The sequence below is a fragment of the Elephas maximus genome, chromosome 18, assembly GCF_024166365.1.
Source record: "Elephas maximus indicus isolate mEleMax1 chromosome 18, mEleMax1 primary haplotype, whole genome shotgun sequence".
Taxonomy (NCBI): Eukaryota; Metazoa; Chordata; class Mammalia; order Proboscidea; family Elephantidae; genus Elephas; species Elephas maximus.
The window spans coordinates 69,368,616-69,387,588 of record NC_064836.1 but is presented as its reverse complement, the minus strand read 5'-3'; the positions used below and the strand labels follow the sequence as shown (position 1 = coordinate 69,387,588).

The window sequence follows — 18,973 nt, the reverse complement described above, 5'->3', positions numbered from 1 at the left end:
AAAAAAAAAAAACACTTATCAAAGGCCACCTAGCTAACAAGTAGCTGAGTCAGTAGCAGAGGAAAACATTTCTGTGAATCCCCCTCCAGCACTATTCCTGTCTCATCACAGGTACACAATAACATAACGTACTCAATGATGACCAAGTAAATAAAGGAATGAATGAGTTAATATCTCTAAATCCACTCGTTTTTGTTTGGTTCCAATCCTCTCTGACCTCTGTGGTTTTTAGTTGTTGAACCTCTGCCTGCCGTGTGCACTGCACTGTCCTAGGCTTCCTTAGTTCCTCTAACTTCTCTGCCTGCGCTTCCAACTGTCTTCCTCCTCTAGCCACCTAAGTTAGGTGTCCTCATGCTCTTCTCTTAATCCTGTTTCCTAAGCCCACATTCCCACTACTTCTCACCTCAGCTACCAGCATCTCTAATCTTCCGTCCCTTGAAGTCCACCCATTTGCCGTACCTGACATCAGCTTCTCAAAGTCCAGGTCTCATGCGGTCACTCACTCCACAAAAAAACTCTCCATCATCTGACAGATGAAAATGAAATTGCTTAGCTTGGCATTGGAGACTTTTTATAATGTGGTCCTTCCTATCTGCGTCTCACTTTACCCGATTTATTCTCTGTGCGTGGCAGGACAGCATAATTAGGGGTCAAGATGGCCTGCTTGGCAACCAGACTCCCTGGGTTTGAATCTCTGCTCTACCTTTTACTAGCTGTATGTCCTTGGGCAGTTGTTTAACCTCTTTATACCTCAATTTCCTTATCTGTAAAATGGGGCATAATGATACCTACCTAATAGCGCTACTGTGAGGAGTAAATATAAAGCACTTAGAAGTGTGTGACATATGGTCATTTTTCCTTGAAAGCTAGTGAAGTATTAGCTGCCCACACGCTGAGCCCTCACGAATGAACTAACTTCATAGCATACCAGCAGAGATCCTAAGAACTCATAACAACCTGTGCTAGCAGTTACTCCTTATGTTCATTTTAACATTTCACAGTTACAAGTGACAGGAAGCCTTACTCATCTCCTTCCGAATGTAAAAGTAAAGGAATTCAAAACAGCAGTCAGCAAAATTCATCTTAGAATTTGAGAAGAGACTCTATTTCTGGCTATAGAAACCAAAAGTTTTTTATGCTTTTCATAATAAAGCTGCACTGTGGCTTAGTAAAAACAAACAACAACAAAAAAATCCACAAGATTTATGATCAGCGTATCAAATTTATGTCTTGAGGTAAGGAATAAAATCAGGAGGATAATCTGAGTTGTTAAATAGGTTCCATCTTACACTCTAATTTGGATCCATTATGGTGTTGAAAAAGGATTCAGATATTGGGTCCTAAGCTCAGAAGCAAAGAATACTATGGTCGATGAGCAATGTCCAGCAAGGTAAGGATGGAAACTTGAATATTTGTTAGTCCTAAACTAGAGAATGGTTGCAGAAAAATAAACACCGCATGACAGATGGCAATAAAGATGGTTAATACTTACTGGACATTTATGTAGCAGAAATGTTCTAAACGCGCTAGAGGTATAATTATCTTAAATATACATAACCACCCTTTGAGATAGGTACTACTGTTATCCTATTATTACAGGTGAAGACACTAAAGCACAGAGAAGTAACTTGCCCAACGATACCGAGGCAGTAAGTGACAGAGCCGGGATTTGACCCCAGGCACACACCAGCATCCACCGTGCTCCTCACCATTGCGCTACAAGGACTCTCAAATTTTTTCTGCCTTATTAATTCCAGGAAATGTTAAAGGCTGCCAGGAAAGATAGTGCCAAAAACCACCGAGATTATTCAAGTGAGGATAACATTATATTAAAATGTTACGGGCAGTAAGAAACCTGAGGGTCTAGTCCTACCTTCAGGCTAGCGTCACAGCACCTAAGAGTTCTCCAAGCCCAGTGGCTCAGGACTACGACAGGGACCAAAAAACCAGGCATTGGCAAGTTGATTTCAGTTCCTGTGACCCCACGTGTGTCAGTGTAGAACCACAGGGTTTTCAACGGCTGTTTTTCAAAAGTAGATCACCAGGCCTTTCTTCCAAAACACGTTAGGGTGGACTTGAACCTCCAACCTTTGGTTAGCAATTGAGAACATTAACCCTTTGCACTACCTGGGGACTCATGACAGGCTCTCTAACCACCATGAATAATCTTAGTGTGAACAATCAAGGGATCAAGAGACTCCCAAAGACTAAATCCCAAAACGATTGTGAATGTCCGTATTTTCCAGGATCACTAAAACATAATGTTGTTGTTGTTGCTGTTAGGTGCCGTGGCATTGGTTCCAACTCACAGTGACCCTGTGCACAACAGAATGAAACACTGCCCGGTCCTGCGCCATCCTTACAATCGTCGTTATGCTTGAGCTCATTGTTGTAGCCTCTGTGTCAATCCACCTCATTGAAGGTCTTCCTCTTTTCCGCTGACTCTGTACTTTGCCAAGCATGATGTCCTTCTCCAGGGACTGATCCCTCCTGACAACATGTCCAAAGTATGAAAGACACAGTCTCGCCATCCTAGCTTCTAAGGAGCACCCTGGTTGCACTTCCTCCAAGACAGATTCATTCGTTCTTTTGGCAGTCCATGGTATATTCAATATTCTTTGCCAACACCACAGTTCAAATGCATCAATTCTTCTTAGGTCTTCCTTAATGTTCCTTAATAGTTTTCTAAGTAAGTGTTTTTCACAAAAAGATCTCTGAACAAAACTGTAATGTAAGAAATGTGCTAGCAGAACAATTGTTCTCTGACAAACCTTAACCAATCAGAAAGATTGTATGGATTCATGGGTAAAACATGTAGCTGATTCCTGGTGGACATTTGATCTCTAGAGCTTTCTCAGAAGGAAGTTAGAGGTTGGTGTCTAAAATATGTACATCAGATCCAGGAATAGTAAGAGAATTACTCTAAACATTATATTAAGGTAATTTAATGATATTATTATTAATGATATTATTAAGACAGAGAGAGAAATAGAATTAATTTTATTGAGGAAGTAAGCCCCAGGGAGGGCAAGCCTCTTGCCTAGGGCGACACAGCTGAACAAACAGTAACCAAAAAAAACCCAAACCCAGTGCTGTCGAGTCGATTCCGACTCATAGCGACCCTATAGGACAGAGTAGAACTGCCCCATAGTTTCCAAGGAGCGCCTGGTGGACTCGAACTGCCGACCCTTTGGTTAGCAACCGTAGCACTTAACCACTACACCACCAGGGTTTCCCTGAACAGTAGAAATGGTTCTAAGCCAATATGACACTAAGAGTGAGAAAGTTCCCAAAGTTAAAGCCACGATGTTGCACATCAGAACGAACAGTAGAACCTCTATATGTCTGATGTGTGCAACATCCTGGCTTTAACTTTGCGAACTTTCTCACTCTTGGTTTCATATTGGCTTAGAACCATTCCAAACAAGGGCTGTCCAAAATGAGAATAAAAACTTCCTTAACTTGACTTTGGTATATGGCTACCTGTAAGGCTAGTAAGGGAGAAATTGACAGTTCTATACATAGAAGAAGACAGCATTTTTAAGGCTACTAGTTAGAGATAGAAACATTGTACAAGAACTTCAAGTGTTCAGACATATATCTAAGGAGTCAGAGACAATGATGACAGGGTGTTGCCTTGGCTTACCTGCACTTTTAGGGATCTGTTTCCCAGTGGCCCTCTGTTCCTGAAGGGAAAGGATGTAGTAAATTAGGATCAGGAGACTGGAGGCTCAGGAGACTGTCTGCTTAATTGTTAGGGCCTCTCTACTAGAACTAATCCAAGATGGAGGGCTGTGAGGCTTCTTTGCTTGCAAGTACTGAAATAAAACACAAAGATATCACACATAAGAATGGCTCTCCTAACCAAGGAAAGTTTAAAGCCAATTAAAAAATTTTAACCAACACACTTTTTTAGTAAACTTAGTTCTGATCCTCATAAAATCCTCTGCTGGATGATTAAATTACAAAAACAAAAACAAAAAAAATCCAACAGTAAAACCAGTAGCACCTATTACATTCCTGTAGTTCATGACTGGTTATCCAAAGGATCCAGTTTAGTCTCCTTGAAAAAAATAACATATCCAGCTCAACCCAAAGCAATCTGGTATGAAAGAATCATCTGTCTCAGTTTTCAGCTTTTCTCCCTCCACACACACACACACACACACACACACACACACACACAGCGCTATTGTTAAATGCAGAGGTGAGAAAAGATGCTATGGCTCTCAAAACTCTCAGAAGAGGAAGTGAAGAGATGAAGAAGAGAATGAGGAGGTAGAGAGAAGAATAAAAATAGAAGAAAATGCAAAGGAAATTAGCTAGAAGAGGAACTAGTTGAACGATGTGTTGTGGGCCACTTTGACAAAAGAATACTGAAAAAGATCTCAAACTGCTCCTGCTATGGCTTTTTTTTATATATGTAAGAGAAATGCTGACACAAAAATAAAAGAATCCTCCACGATCTCTGTTTTCTTAGGTAACAAAAAAAAAAAAAAAACTATCAAAAAAAAGTGACTATTTAATTTCAGAAGCCACTTATGAACTCCAATGTCTTTTAACAAGTAAATAATTACGCTCAATTATGAGAATTATGAGAATCAAGGAGTAACATGAAAAACTATTTAGATTCTACCAAGAAAGGAAGCTTTTGAAAGTTGAGTATGCTAAGGTTATTTCTCAGTGTTGGATGAACGCATGTGTAACCTATTACTGAAATGCAGCAGAGAAAAATGAAATCAGCTGATGTGCTCAGCTGTCGGTTACAGGGAATTTGTTTCTAAAAGTACATGGGTCTTAAAATTTCTTTTCTTGTTTTGGAAAGAAACAAAACTTTTTTTCATTTCTTCTTAAGTACACTCACTTTCAAAATGCTAAGAAGTTGACCCCTTTACAAACTTGAAGAAAGGCAAAGTGATGCTCGTTAGAGGCCACTGTTGTAACAGAGGAGAGGTCTCCACAACGAGGCAGAAGCTTGAACCTAAAGAAGTTACAGATGATGATAAATTTGCTCCTCAGAATCATTCTCCCCAAGTGCATGGAAAGTACAGGTCATGGGTTGCTACCTTCTTCTACTCACTACTAGGTGTTGCCAGCTGGAGTAAAGGATCAATCACAATGTTGATTGTGGAAAGGTCTAGTCTGAACAGGATGGTAAAGAAAGCTCCACCAATGTCATGCCAGGAACAGCTGAGGGGATGGGGACTACGTTAAACCTGAAGACGCTCCAGTCAAGGGACAAAACAATAGATCCAAGTCACGTGTCTGAAGGGCCTTCATGAAAAAGATAAAGTAACCTGGTTCTGAAGGCTACCAGGGGATTCAGCCAAGGCCAGGGAATATAAAACTCAAGGAGTTAGGTGTGAGCTCAGTGCTATGAAGAACCCACTAATATTTAAACTACCTAAAGATAATACGGAAGCCCTGGTGGCGTAGTGGTTAAGTGCCACAGCTGCTAACCAAAGGGTCGGCAGTTTGAATCTGCCAGGCGCTCCTTGGAACTCTATGGGGCAGTTCTACTCTGTCCTATGCGGTTGCTATGGGTCAGAATCGACTCGATGGGCAGTGGGTTAAAGATAATATGGGAGCAGTGTGGTTCAATGGTAGAATTCTCGCCTTTCACGTGGGAGACCAGGTTTTCCTGGCCAATGCTCCTCAAGCACAGCCGCCTCACCTCCATCAGTGGAGGCTTACATGTTGCTATGATGCTGAACAGGTTTCGGCGGAGCTTCCAGACTAAACTGGCCTTGTGATATACTTCTGAAAATCAGCCAGTGAAAACGCTATGGATCACAACAGTCAGATCCTCAACTGATCATGGGAATGACTCAGCACCGGCAGTGTTTTGTTCCATTGTGTAATGGGTTGCCACGTGTCAGGGCCAACTCAACAGCAACTACGAACAACAACAAAGGTGATGTAGGTTGATTGTTGGATAGTGAGTGTTATGGATTAAATTGTGTCCCCCAAAAGTGTGTGTCAACTTCGCTAGGCCAAGATTCCCAGTATTATGTGATTGTCCACCATTTTGTCATTCAATGTGATTTTCCTGTGTTATAAATCCTACCTCTATGATGTTATTGAGGCAGGACTCAATCTATAAGATTAGGTTGTATCTTGAGTCCTTCTCTTTTGAAACATAAAAGAGAGAAGCCAGCAGAGAGACAGGGGGACCTCAGGCCACCAAGAATGAAGAATCAGGAGGGGAACTTATCCTTTGGACCCAGGGTCCCTGCACTGAGAAGCTCCTAGACCATGGGAAGATTGATTACAAGGACCTTTCCCCAGAGCAGATGGAGAGAGAAAGCCTTCCCCTGGAGCTGGCACCCTAAATTCGGACTTCTAACCTCCCAGACTGAGAAAATAAGTTTCTGTTTGTTAAAGCCATCCACTTATGGTATTCCTGTTATAGCAGCCCTAGATGACTGAGACAATGAGTCACTGTTATCACAGATATTCAAGCAGGGTTCTACAGACCACTTGACAGGGTTTTGTAGCACAGTGCTTAACAAACTTTATTGTCCATTGGAATCACCTGACAGTGGACCACACTTTGAGTGGCAACTGTAGAACAAATAAGAGCTTTAGAATGTTATTTAACCCAGTTTTTCCCAAAGTGTGGTCGCTCCTCAGAGTCATCTAACCAAATGACCTCGAAAGATCTCTCCAGCTCTGCTGATGGAGCAGATGATTGAGAAACAGGTTGAGTGGTATTTAACAGAGTTTTGCAAATCCATCATTCAACTTTCCAAAAAAGTGTTGTAACTCCTATGACTGTTGGGGAGTTTCCAGAGAAGTCTTCTGCTTTCAAAATCCAACTTTAGAGCCCTGGTGGCACAGTGGTTAAAGCACTCAGCTGCTAACCAAAAAGGTCAGCAGTTCGAACCCACTAGTAGCTCCCTGGGAAAAGGATGTGGCAGTATGTTTCTGTAAAGATATACAGCCATCAAAACTATGGGGAAGTTCTGCTCAGCCCCGTAGAGTTGCTATGAGTCAGAATCGAAGCCAGGGCAGTGGGGGTGTGTGGTGGGGGGTAAGAGGAAGAAATACTAATGAGTAACACACATATTGAAAGGCTGTGTCAAAACACAGAGCTCTGGCAAAGCAATCTTGGTCTTCTGATGATTATGTGTGTACATATATACACACATATGCATATATACATATATGTATATATACACATATTTCTATTATGTATACCCCCAAAACGTTGTTAATGATAATTTATAGAACAAAGCATTTGATAACAGTTACTTTGGGCAGGATTTTTAAGAGATTGATAAAAATTTTTATAAATCCTTATGAAAATTTCTCACTGTGATTTCAACCATATGTTTTTACATCATGTATTTGTGGACAAAGACTATAAGGAAATAAATAAAAACACAATGTATTAGAATTACATACATTCAATATATTTAATTTGATTCCATTAAGTTGTTTGTTTTTAATTTATGTTCCTTATTCAAGAACCATGAAATCTTAAAGTTAGAAAGGACCTTAGCTTTCCAGTAGAGCCCTGGTGGTGCACTGGTTAAGAGCTTGGCTGCTAACTAAAAGGTGGGCAGTTTGAATCCACCAGGTGTTCCTTGGAAGCTCTATGGGGCAGTTCTACTCTGTCCTACAGGGTGGCTATGAGTCAGAATTGATGGTACCAGATTCGGATTTTTTTCTTTTTTTTTTGGTAGCTTTCCAATGCCTACAGGCACCAGCACTGATGGGGCACGTGCCATATGCTGACGTGCTAGGAACATTTACATACACTAGCTCATCATAAACCCCAATCTCCCATCCCCTTTTTAAAAAAGAACCAACCTAAGACATTTTCCAAACACAGCCCAACCAAAGCCTAGTATAAAAAAAAAACCCAGTGCCATTGAGTCTAGAGTAAGGAACAAATCAGTATTAAATGCAATAATACTTTTTAGAAAATACACTATAGGATGACTCCCACAACTTAAACTGGAAGAATAAAATCTGTGAAAGAGGCTTTGGCATTTATTTGTGAAGACGAAGTCCCCGCCAGAGACACTATTCCCATTACCCCTTTAGCCCAGGTGACAACATTCTTTCTATCCCCCAGGTGCTCACATGCAGCCACCCAGGGGCACCTGCCCAGTTTAAGATTCTTTAGATCTCTTGCTGTCAAATTTGAGTTCACAATACTAGGCATAAATTTCCTACTAATAATTTCCTGCAGATATGCTCAAATAACCCTTCAGCCTACCTATCTCTCTCTCTCTCTCACACACACACACACACACACACGCACAAATTCTCCCAAAGATAATTGTCCACTGTTTAAGAAAGCAAGTTGGCTACAGTATATAAACATGCAAAAAAAAAAAAAATTGAAATATGGCTGTCTAGAACATTTAAAAATATGAAAATGCTATTGGCCCCATACCAGGAAGAGTTGACTTTTGTTTCCAAGTGATATGTTATCACTGAACTACCCGCACTGTTATTTAATTCCCTTTGTAACCAACAAAACCAACAATGACTCTCTGTAAATATGTTAGCCTTCCTTGCAAAGTCGTGGTGGGACTGAGAAAACAGATGTAAAGTGTCTATCAGTAGCCAGTACATAATAAACATTTTATAATTACTCTTCTACAAAACAGGAAAAGAAATAGGGTATTCCGGATATTTAAATATTCTCATCCCATATGTTTTTTTTTTTTTCATATATATTTGACTGTATTGACCAGAATGTTCATTTAACCGGATTTGCATACACATATTCTCTATTATCAAGAAGTCATGAAACACCAATGGTACCAAGCACAGTTCATTATTTCTTCTATATTGCAGAAGGCTCTGGGATATCTTGCAGCACTCCCAAAGCCATACTTTTGAGCAATAATTAATTTTGCATAATTAAAGATGTTTCACTTCCAGAAAAGAAATGGTGCTCTGATGAGTGAATAAATGAATGAACGAGTGAATATATGCTCAATATTTAAAAAAATGCAGGTTTTTATGATTTCAGCACACTCCAGTTAATGGAAAAGTAGCATGCAAAAAAAAAAAAAAAGGCTAAAAAACAATTTTCTCCAGTAATTTTTATTATAAAATTATGTGTCTCCAAAGGGGCAAAAGTCTTCCAAGACCACAATTTATAGTCTACTAATCTGTGGTGGCACAGTGGTTAAGCGTTCGACTGCTAACCAAAAGGTCAGCAGTTCAAATTCACCAGCCACTCCTTGAAAACCCTATGGGACAGTTCTACTCTGTTCTGTAGGGTTACTGTGAGTCAGAACTGACTCCACGGCAACAGATTTGGTCTTTGGTTTTCAATGCAGGGTTTGCAGTATCTTCCTAGCCCTGGAATTTCTCCTCCCTATTTTTTTTTTTTTTTTTTTACCACCCATCTGAGAATCAACTCAATGGCAATGGATTTGGTTTAGGCTGACCACCCACATCTGGATCATAAGAATTCCTTCAATGCTTTGAAATTCCGTTTCTTGCTTACTCACATTTTGCTCTGCTCCTCTACTGATGTAATAAATTGGGACTTTCAATCAGTTCAGAATCCTAGATGATGACTCTCCTGGACGAGTGTCCTGATATTGTAATACTTAACTCTTCCTCAAATTTGAAAACATTCTTAAGTTTTCTCTCCTAGAATAAATAAACCAGCAATTAAGGGGGAACCCGTTTCCTGCCTTTCCTGTGCCTCTGAAAATTCCCTTCCCAAAGGATTGACTGTTCCAGTTTGCTTAAAAGTTACAAGTTACATTCCATCTGAGTTACAAATGCCGTTTTTCAAACTACTTATTACATCAGCTTACTCTGAATGAATCTATATTATTCTGGCCCTTGGGAAGTATCACCTCCTGTTTGCTAGTTTTTTTTTTTTCTTTACTTCTTCTCCTGTTTTTAAAAGAAAGAATCGAGTTAGTTTGAGGGCAAACAATCAGGTGAGCGTATTAAAGATTACAGTGTTGGAAACCATCCTGCTTTTACAGCAAATGAACATGTGGCAATACACATCACGGTATCCATCCCAAGAATCCTCACAATGTAGATTTCCTAAAGCCAAGTGAGAAATATGAGAATATTTTGGGTGTATTATAATTTTTTTTGTTTGTATAATGTATTATTACAAATAAACCAGTACATACGATATATATTTTTAATGAAATCATAATAATGGATTTACTTCCTAATAAAACCATTTTTGCAGAGTCGATTCTGACTTACAGAGACCCTGTGTGTTGCAGAGTAGAGCTGCTCATAGGGTTTTCTTGGCTGTGATCTTTACAGAGGCAGATCACCAGGCTTTTTTTCCGTGGTGCCGCTGGGTGGGCTCAAACCACCAGCCTTTAGGTTAGCAGTCACCCAGAGGCCTCTTACTACCTAATAAAACAAAACAGAACAACCCAAACCCGTTGCCGTCAAGTCAATTCCGACTCACAGCAACCCTACAGAACAGAGTAGAACTGCTGCCCCACAGGGTTTCTGAGGTGCGGCTGGTGAATTCCAACCACTGGCCTTTTGGTTAGCAGCTGAGCTCTTAACCACTGTGGCACCAGGGTTCTTACTTCCTAATTAAAAAAAAAAAAAAACCAAACCTGTTGCCATTGAGTCATTCCGACTCATAGTGACCTTATAGGACAGAGTAGAACTGCCCCACAGAGTTTCCAAGGAGTGCCTGGTGGCTTCAAACCGTTGACCTTTTGGTAAGCAGCTGGAGCAATTAACTACTATACCACCAGGGTTTCCTACTTAATCCTTATGGCAAAGTGCATTAAGTCAAGTTCAATTCCTGATAAAATTAGCTTCTGAAAATTTTCACTCTCTAGGGTTACTTTCTGGATTTACTCTGTAAATAATTACTCAGTGCCTATTCTTATTAGATACTGTTTTAGGTACAGGAGATACAGTTGTGAAAAAGAAAACAGTTTTACAATCCTGCAGGAGAGGTAGATACCAGCAAGTAGTTCACAAGTAATTATTGAATTGGAATTGTGCTGTGACTCGGACTTAACCTAATCTGTGAGGAGTGGGAAGCTCATCTGAAGGATGACGAGTTAGCCTGACCAAGCAAGGGTTGAGAGGAAGAACGTGACAGGCAGAGGAAACAGCATTGGCGAAGACGCTGAGGTGAGAATGGAAATGGCACACTGGAAGTACTGAGGCTGCTGGTGATAATGAAAATAGCCCAATCTTTTTTGCACACCTACTATGTTCCTTCCAGGCATCCCAAGAATGAACCCCTATAATTCTCACAACAGTGTTGAGATAGGCACTGCTCTTGTTCTCATTCTTCAGATAAGTGAGGCTTAGAGAAATTAAGTGACTTGCTCAAGGTCTCAAAGCTCGTAGCTATGAAGCCAGGGTTTGGGCCTAGGCAGTCTAATGCCAGAGTTTTTGTTCTTAACCTGTAAACTATTACAGCTTCCCAGGGGCCAGGCCAACTTGGAGTTTTCCTCATGTCCAAGATTCATTCTGTCAACTTTCATTTTTCATGGAATATATCATGAAAACATGTTAGACAAGAGCTTCAGTTTGATAAATGTATGATTCCTAGTGAAAGTCTATTTCCTCAGGAAATATTACACAGAATTTTTTACTACAAAAATTTTTAGCACAGAGAAGCACAAAGGTTAATAAAACAAATGCCTATGAACCCATTAACCAAAATAGTCATTATCTGCCCCAGGGATTTTTTTTTTTAATATATAGCATTATATTCCCCCTCCCTGCCCTTGCTCCTCTTTTCCTAGGGGCAAGTACTATCATAAATTTGACAGGTAGCCAGCCTACTTTTTATTCATACACAAATATAAACACCCCCACACAGATACAGATATATTTATAAACACTGTATGGCATATGATATTATTTTATGTGCTTTTTAACATTTACATAACGTTATCATAGCCTACATAATATTCTGAAATTTGCGTTTTTCATGCTATGCTTTTGGTTTTGAGGTCTATCCATAGTGATGCCTAAAGGTCTGGTTCATTTCCTTTAAATGCTGTAGAGTATTCTATCACCCAAATATGTCCCAACGTCATCCGTTCCCTCCTATTAGACATTTACATTGTTTTCAGAGAACTAGTTACCTAAATGTAATTTTGGAGCCAAACCTCTTTTTACCAATCTAGTAAAACAGTTTACAAAATCAGCAAATCATACAAACTGGTAAAAATACTTTAATATCGAAATTTCACTTTTAAATAATGTTATCTCTAAGACATACATCTTTGATACTTCAAATCATAGAAAAATACCTAGATATTTCATATGTTATCAATCTCTGAAAAAGGAAAGTAATTAGTATTTTCAATGAGAAAATACTTCTAATTAAGGTGAATTTATAATATTTTTGTTGTTGTTACTTGCTGTCGAGTCAATTCTGAATAAACACACTGAAGAGAAAGCAGATGCAGAAAACGGCCCTCTCAGAAAACAGCAGGTATACTCCTCTGAAGAGTGTGAGGGATGGGTGAAAGGCCCAAAAGGAAGAAAGTGCAAAGACCCCGGGAGGATCCACAGGAAAATGGAATGGAAGACCCATCTAGCTCTGTTTTCCTGAACCCCAAGAAAAAAATAAATCTTTTTTTCCAAGGAGGAGTTGGTTAGTAGTGATCTCGAAGAGATGGCTGTCAGCACAAGCTTCCCCAAGAGGCAGAAATCTTTTCCCAAAGAGGAACCAGCTAGTGATCCTGAAGAGGCAGGTATCAGCAGGAGTGTTGCAAGGAAAAAGAAGAAACCTTCTTCCAAGGAGGAGCCAGTCAGCAGTGGACCTGAAGAGGCCACTAGCAGCAAAAGCGGAAGCTCCAAGAAAGAGACAAAATTCAAGGAAACATCCCAGAAAGATTAGAAAGGACAATGGATATTCCCTGGGGGGTAAACCCAAGGTGACTTCCCAACCCATCTTCCAATAAAAACAAAATTCACAGAAGAGAAAAAAAAAAAAGAAAACCGTCTTCTTACAACCACTCTCTTCCTGATAACCACAATGACTGGGCAGAAAAATCAAGGCGTTTGAGAAAGTACTTAGATAAATAAACCTAAATTTTCTCTGGAATGCTTTGTTCTATGTCCTGGCCAGAAAATAATCCAAGGTACAAACTTACAGAAAGATAACCAAATTTTTCTTTAGAATCCAGGGATTGTGAAAAGCCTATTTTCCAGAGGCAATGTTTGCCAAAATGGATGATTAAACAAAGATATAAAATGCCTGGTCTTTGATCTTGAAGCTGTTATACCCATGAACAGTGTGACTATAAACAATGGTCTACTTATAGACCATTTATATTAAAGGCAATTTTTAACTCAAGGACATAGTAACAAGGTTTATTATCAAGTGTAAAATGAAGTCAAGTCCACAAATATGGTGAAGGCAACCTACTGGAACCCTTTACCTAGAGTGTTCTTTCTATAAAGGAGTGTCTGAGAAAACCTTAGGAGGCAGATCCTAAAAATGTATCGATAACTACTTAATAATGACTGCATTCTTCACACTATAAATAACCCAGTCTAGAAAATGCAATAAGAAAATTGAAGTGGGCCCTTTTCTTCTGGGGGAGTGGGGCGGGGGATCTCTTCTCTTAACAGATTTCCCTAGAAGTGTAAACCATCCCCAAGAAGATAAATAAAAAAGAAAGCGGGGTTCCCAATGAAAGAAGAAACTCCAACTCACTGGGGCCCCACTTTCTCAAACAACTAGCCAGTGGTTTAGCACATTTCATCAGCAAACAAAGGAGGTATCACTTTTCTTTCTAGATCCCTGGTTCAAGCCCAAGGAATCCTCCCTTAGGAAAACCCTCCCCCGCTTCACAAGTAACCCCTAAACTCAACTGAAACTCATCCCAGTAGTAGTTCAGTGCGTTAACTGGCCAAGCATATGGAATCTTTCCCTCCATCCATCCACCCATCCATCCATCCACTCTCCATCCATCCAACACAGACATTTATTACCTATTTATCATGTTCCACTGAGTCTCACGGTGAGAGGGCTGTCTGAGTTGAGAGAACACGGACATACTAAAGGCAAGTCCATACAGTCATACCTTTAAGCACAAACAATTAAACATTATATAAGCAGTCACTTTCGTCCAACTCCGACTTAACTATGGAGCACTGTGTGGTCCAAACATTTAGCATGCTTGGCTGCTAACTAAAAGGTTGGACTACTTCTAAAAGACCATTAAAAAAAAAAAAAAAGTTGCTGTCGAGTTAATTCTGACTCATAGCGATCCTACAGGACAGAGTAGAACTGCCCCACAGGGTTTCCAAGGAGCGGATGGTGGATTTGAACAGCCGACCTTTTGGTTAGCAGCCTGAGCTCTTCTTAACCACTGCACCACCAGGGCTTCCCAAAAGATCATAGCCATTGAAACCCCTACGGAGCCCACTTCTACTTCTGACACGCATGGGGTCTCCACGAGTCAGAGGCAACGCTATAGCAGCTCATGGTGGTGGTGGTAACCTCTTAACTGCCGGCTCAACATACACTATTTTATTATTTTTCTGTTACATAACACGCATATTAAACATATACGATTAACCTAAAACATGCATCTTCTTTGCATTCCCCTCCCCTCAAAGGGCAAAATACTTGCCAAATAAAAGGCTGCATAACCAGTAGAAAACAGAAGTTGAAATAGGCTTAGCCAGAGAGTAAGGAACCATAAAGAGAAAAACAAAAACAAAAACAAAACTAAGATTACATAAACATTTGAAATTTCTCTGTGTCAACCTAGCAGTTAACTTTCCTAGCAGTTAACCCTTGGCTTCTGAACAGAAAGGCAGAGCAGTTGAGGAGTGTACATTCACTCTGCGGTGGTCACTCTCGGCTAAGGACTTCAGAAGCCGAATGCTGAGAGCATTTAAGAGGAAAACAGCCAGTGAAGTCCCTAGGTCCCGATACACGGGCGCAAAGCAGAGTGCAGGAAGTGGCCTGAGTCCATGGAGTCATCCTGGGGACCTGACAACAGTACAGTCCTTGTGATTCCCCAAACACCAGAAACTCAACCCGGAATAGAAAATGGATAAGTTGTAAGGTAGCTTACACACCAATGGTTTGCTGCCAAAAGTACATTTCTGTTGTCCAGTATGCTCTGTGTGTAGTTCCTTATTACTAACTAAAGGCTAATTGTTGGGCTGCTTTTCGATCTGAGGGCTTTTTTGTTCTAATTTCTCAAGTGAGAACTGACCTTTGCTGGGCCTAAGTACAGCAAAAATGAAGCATTTATTTGCAATATATTATGTGATTTGAGAAAGAGAGAAATCAAAGTAAGCTGATTTTTTTTTTTTCTTAACCAAAGATGATTCCAGATCACAGCAACTGGGGAAAACTGCACAGAGGATGTGTCCCCCATCTGGGTCTGGGAGGATGGGTGAGGATACTTCAGGAGAGACCCAGATGAGCAAGAATGGCAAGGTGCAGAAGGGCCGACCCACCAGGCTTGGGTTGGGCCATATCAGGAAGCCAAAATGGCATAGTCTGAAAGGGCAAGAGAAGAACACAGTCAAGAAATCGATAAAAAGCCACATAAGGGTAAGGGAATTTTTGTCTACCTATTTTTTTTTTTTTTTTATGGGGCACATCAAAGACAGAGCAACCAGGAGCAAGAGAGGGCAGTCTATGAGTCAGTGCAGCAAGGAGCATCCTGGGCAACTCCAGAGCCAAGGGCCACAGTGCTCTGGGGTATGCAGAGAGGAGGGGGTCAGTGCCAGTCCCATCACAGACCCTTCTTGAGATACCCAGTCCTTAACCTCAGTCAGAAGGACCTGGATGCTGCAGAGCCATCTAGAATACCTGGGTACTCATTAAGGTTAAAGAGAAACAAAAATCATCTATGGTAGTAAACAGCAGACTAGTGATTACAGCTGAGGAGGGTGTGGTGACTGGGTAGGATCACAAACTGTACTTCTAAGGGGTCTGATAATCCTTGAAGGCAGGCTATATGGGTATGTTCAGTGTGGGAAAACACATCAAGCTGTACTTTCATGCTTTGTGTACTCTTCTATGTCTGATACATTTCCACAGAAACTTTAAGAAAGAGTAGAGAAGATGCAACTATCCAAGAAACAGAGGTCTTGCCAGTTCAGGAAGCAGCCCAGAGAGGGGCAGTATCCAGAGGAGTCCCACAGCCAGGAATCGGAGCCTCAGCCCTGAGTTGTCAGTTCACCTGAGACGGTCAGCCTCTGGAGCCCTGACTCACAGGAGCCCAGCTCCTTAAAGGCTGATATATAAATGGAGATGCCAAAGAAATTCATTTATAATTAGAAAAATGTCAGTGCCAGGAGGTCTGAACCAGTAGATTGGCAACTTCTATAAGCAAGTCTACAGGTTATAATTTAAAAAGTTGTTTGATAAGCACAGACCCTGTGATAAAGGCACATTCTTCCCTGCAGAGTGCAGCAAAGACACCAAGACACCCTTTTCTTTACGTTCTGTTTTGCCAGCCTCCTTGCAGACCTCTCCCGCACATTCCATTTTCAGGCTAATTACAGTTCAAGCAAGTTCCAGTGTTTTTTCTTTCACATGGAATTCTTCTCTGAGAATTTTAAGCTCCTGTGGTCAGGATGTTTTAGGTCCAATTGCTTAGTTTCCAAGCAAGGAAAATCACCACCAAAAAACAGAGTTAAAATCTCAGGCCAACTCCTAGACTTTGTGGGAAACCTAGTTCTTGAGCAAAAACACATTAGGTTTTCTAGAGTTAAATGTGCTTCAGACAGCTACTATCAGATATCACATAAGCTATGAATAACATTAATATATTAAGAACTGAATGGTACGTATGAAATGTGAGTGGAAAGGAGAAGTCAAAACTTAATAGCAATACAAACAAAGAAATGAAAATGAAATAGTGATCTAACTTTACATACAAATTATAAAACACGTAAGTGCACGATAATGAAGCTGTGAATAGAAGAAGCACTTGACTTTCTATGGAAAGGTCAGCAGTTGCAAATCACCAGTGGCTCTGTGAGAGAAAGATGAGGGAGTTTGCTTCTATAAAGATTTACAGCCTTGGAAACCCTATGGGGTCCTTGTGAGTCAGAATTGACTCTATGGCAGTAGGTAAATGTATGCGGGAGAAACTAAAAGTTCCACGGCCATGAATTTGTAGTGATCCTCTTGACTCTTCCCACTGGATGTCTCCATTCTGTCTGAATTCTAGCTCTATTATAAAATTTCATACAGAATCTTATGCTTCAGAAGTCACAAATGATATTTAACATTTTTACCCTTTAGGTACTTGGGTTATTAAAAATGAGAGCTCTTATAATCATTTATGTATTACTTTAACTAATGTTTTCATCATTTTCTTATGAAAAGAACAAATCAAAGAGATGTACTACACACCATATGTAAGATCCAAGTCTAACTTTAGAAGGGTCCGTGGTTCTAACCCACCAGCCGACCCACAGGAGAAAGATGTGGCAGTCTGCTTCCATAAAGATTCACAGCCTTGGAAGCAATGTGCAGATTGTATTTGCTGTAATTCATTTACACAAACCTCCCTCCCTAAGTGCACAGCCTTGCAGGGAGATGAAACTATATAGGCCGTAAGCCTCTGAGTCTATTGGAACAGACTTCTACGGCCTCTCCCACCTCATCTCCTCAAACTGACTTTTGAACGTTATGCTCTACTAACACCAATCTTTGTGCAGCCTCGATCATACTGACACGGTTCCATGCCTCGGTGCCTTTGATCACGCTGCTCTTACTGTCTGGAATGCTTTTCCTCTCCCCGTTTTCCCCCTCCTCCCAATAAGCTGGAATCATCTCTCTTCAAGGAGAGCTTCCCTTTCTATCCCCCACCCTGCATTTGGACGAGGATAGAGGAAAGCCTAAGAAAAAAAGCGTATGTAAAGTTGTTTCAAGAACAGGCATTTTAAAACCACAAAGACCCAGACTAAAAGTTTTTAAATGAACATCTAGAAAGAGTAGTTTTTACTTCTTAATCCACCTCCATTGAACTGATTCTGACTCATAGAGACCCTGTAGGACAGAGTAGAATGCCTCAAAGGGTTTCCAAGGAGTAGTTGGTGGATTCGAACTGCCAACCTTTTGGCTAGCAGCCATGCTCTTAACCACTGCACCACCAGGGCTCCATTTTACCTCTTAGCCCTAGTTTATCCTGAAAAACTCATAGCCCTGTTCAACCAACAGGCTGTCTTGCCCCAACTGAACTAAAAACACAAGTGCATGGGCATACTCACACTCACAGACACTCACACTCACCGATAATCACACTGGTTGGGTCCCTCCATTGTGTACCCATAGATCCCTATATAATAGCACAGCACCTGGCACATCATAGATGCCCAAATATGTGTTCCTTTTCAATGAAAAATAAAGAAATAGAACAACATGGATAGAATAAAACAGTCCAAAACAAAGACAGGTAAGAAACAGCCTTGAGGAGATACTAAAGCTAGATAAGATCAGTCAGAAAGACCTTCTAAAAAAAAAAAATAGAGAAAGTTAATTTTTATCTATTTAAAGAATAGAGTTTTAGTAATAGCTACAATCGTAGGGTTGTAATAATGGCAGATAACATTTTATGAAATGTTTGCTATTTGGCAGAAACCATGCTATACTATTTATCTGTGAGTTTTTATTGTTGTTATAAAAACTGTATGTAGACATTATTTCATATTTATAGATAAGGAAAATGAGGTTCAGAGAAGTTAAGGCAACTTGCTCAAAGCCACACGGATACAGGCCATGAAGCTGGAAAATGAGCCCGGGTTATATGACCTCGGTTGGATGCAGAAGTGTGGAATGGAAGAAGAAAGGCCGCGGGTGCCAAAAGAACAGCACAAGCTAAAACACCAGGAGGCTCGTCTTGGCTAAAGGTTCAAATAAGAGAGTGACCAAAAGTTAGCACCATGAGGTGGCGGGAAGCATCAATCCGAAGAAATTTCCTGGATTTTTAAGCAGAAGAAAATTTTCATAACAAAGACCATGCTTAAGGAATGTTTTCATGAAAGGTAC

The 18,973-nt window shown here is 40.4% G+C and overlaps 1 protein-coding gene across 17 annotated transcripts in view; it reads right to left on the bottom strand.

Annotated features, from left to right (window-relative positions):
* ST3GAL6 (ST3 beta-galactoside alpha-2,3-sialyltransferase 6) overlaps positions 1 to 18,973 on the bottom strand; it is a 106,607-nt gene that overhangs the window by 67,342 nt on the left and 20,292 nt on the right. For 14 of the 17 annotated variants that reach the window (XM_049858395.1, XM_049858384.1, XM_049858387.1 and 11 more), the window contains 2 exons: positions 3,647 to 3,818; positions 460 to 526 (listed from right to left, as the gene is read on the bottom strand). In XM_049858395.1, the coding sequence (XP_049714352.1) occupies positions 460 to 466 (7 nt within the window). In that variant the 5' untranslated portion in view covers positions 467 to 526; positions 3,647 to 3,818. Of the gene's footprint in view, positions 1 to 403; positions 527 to 3,646; positions 3,819 to 18,973 lie in introns of all 17 variants that reach the window. The other 3 variants (XM_049858399.1, XM_049858397.1, XM_049858396.1) reach the window with 2 other exon arrangements.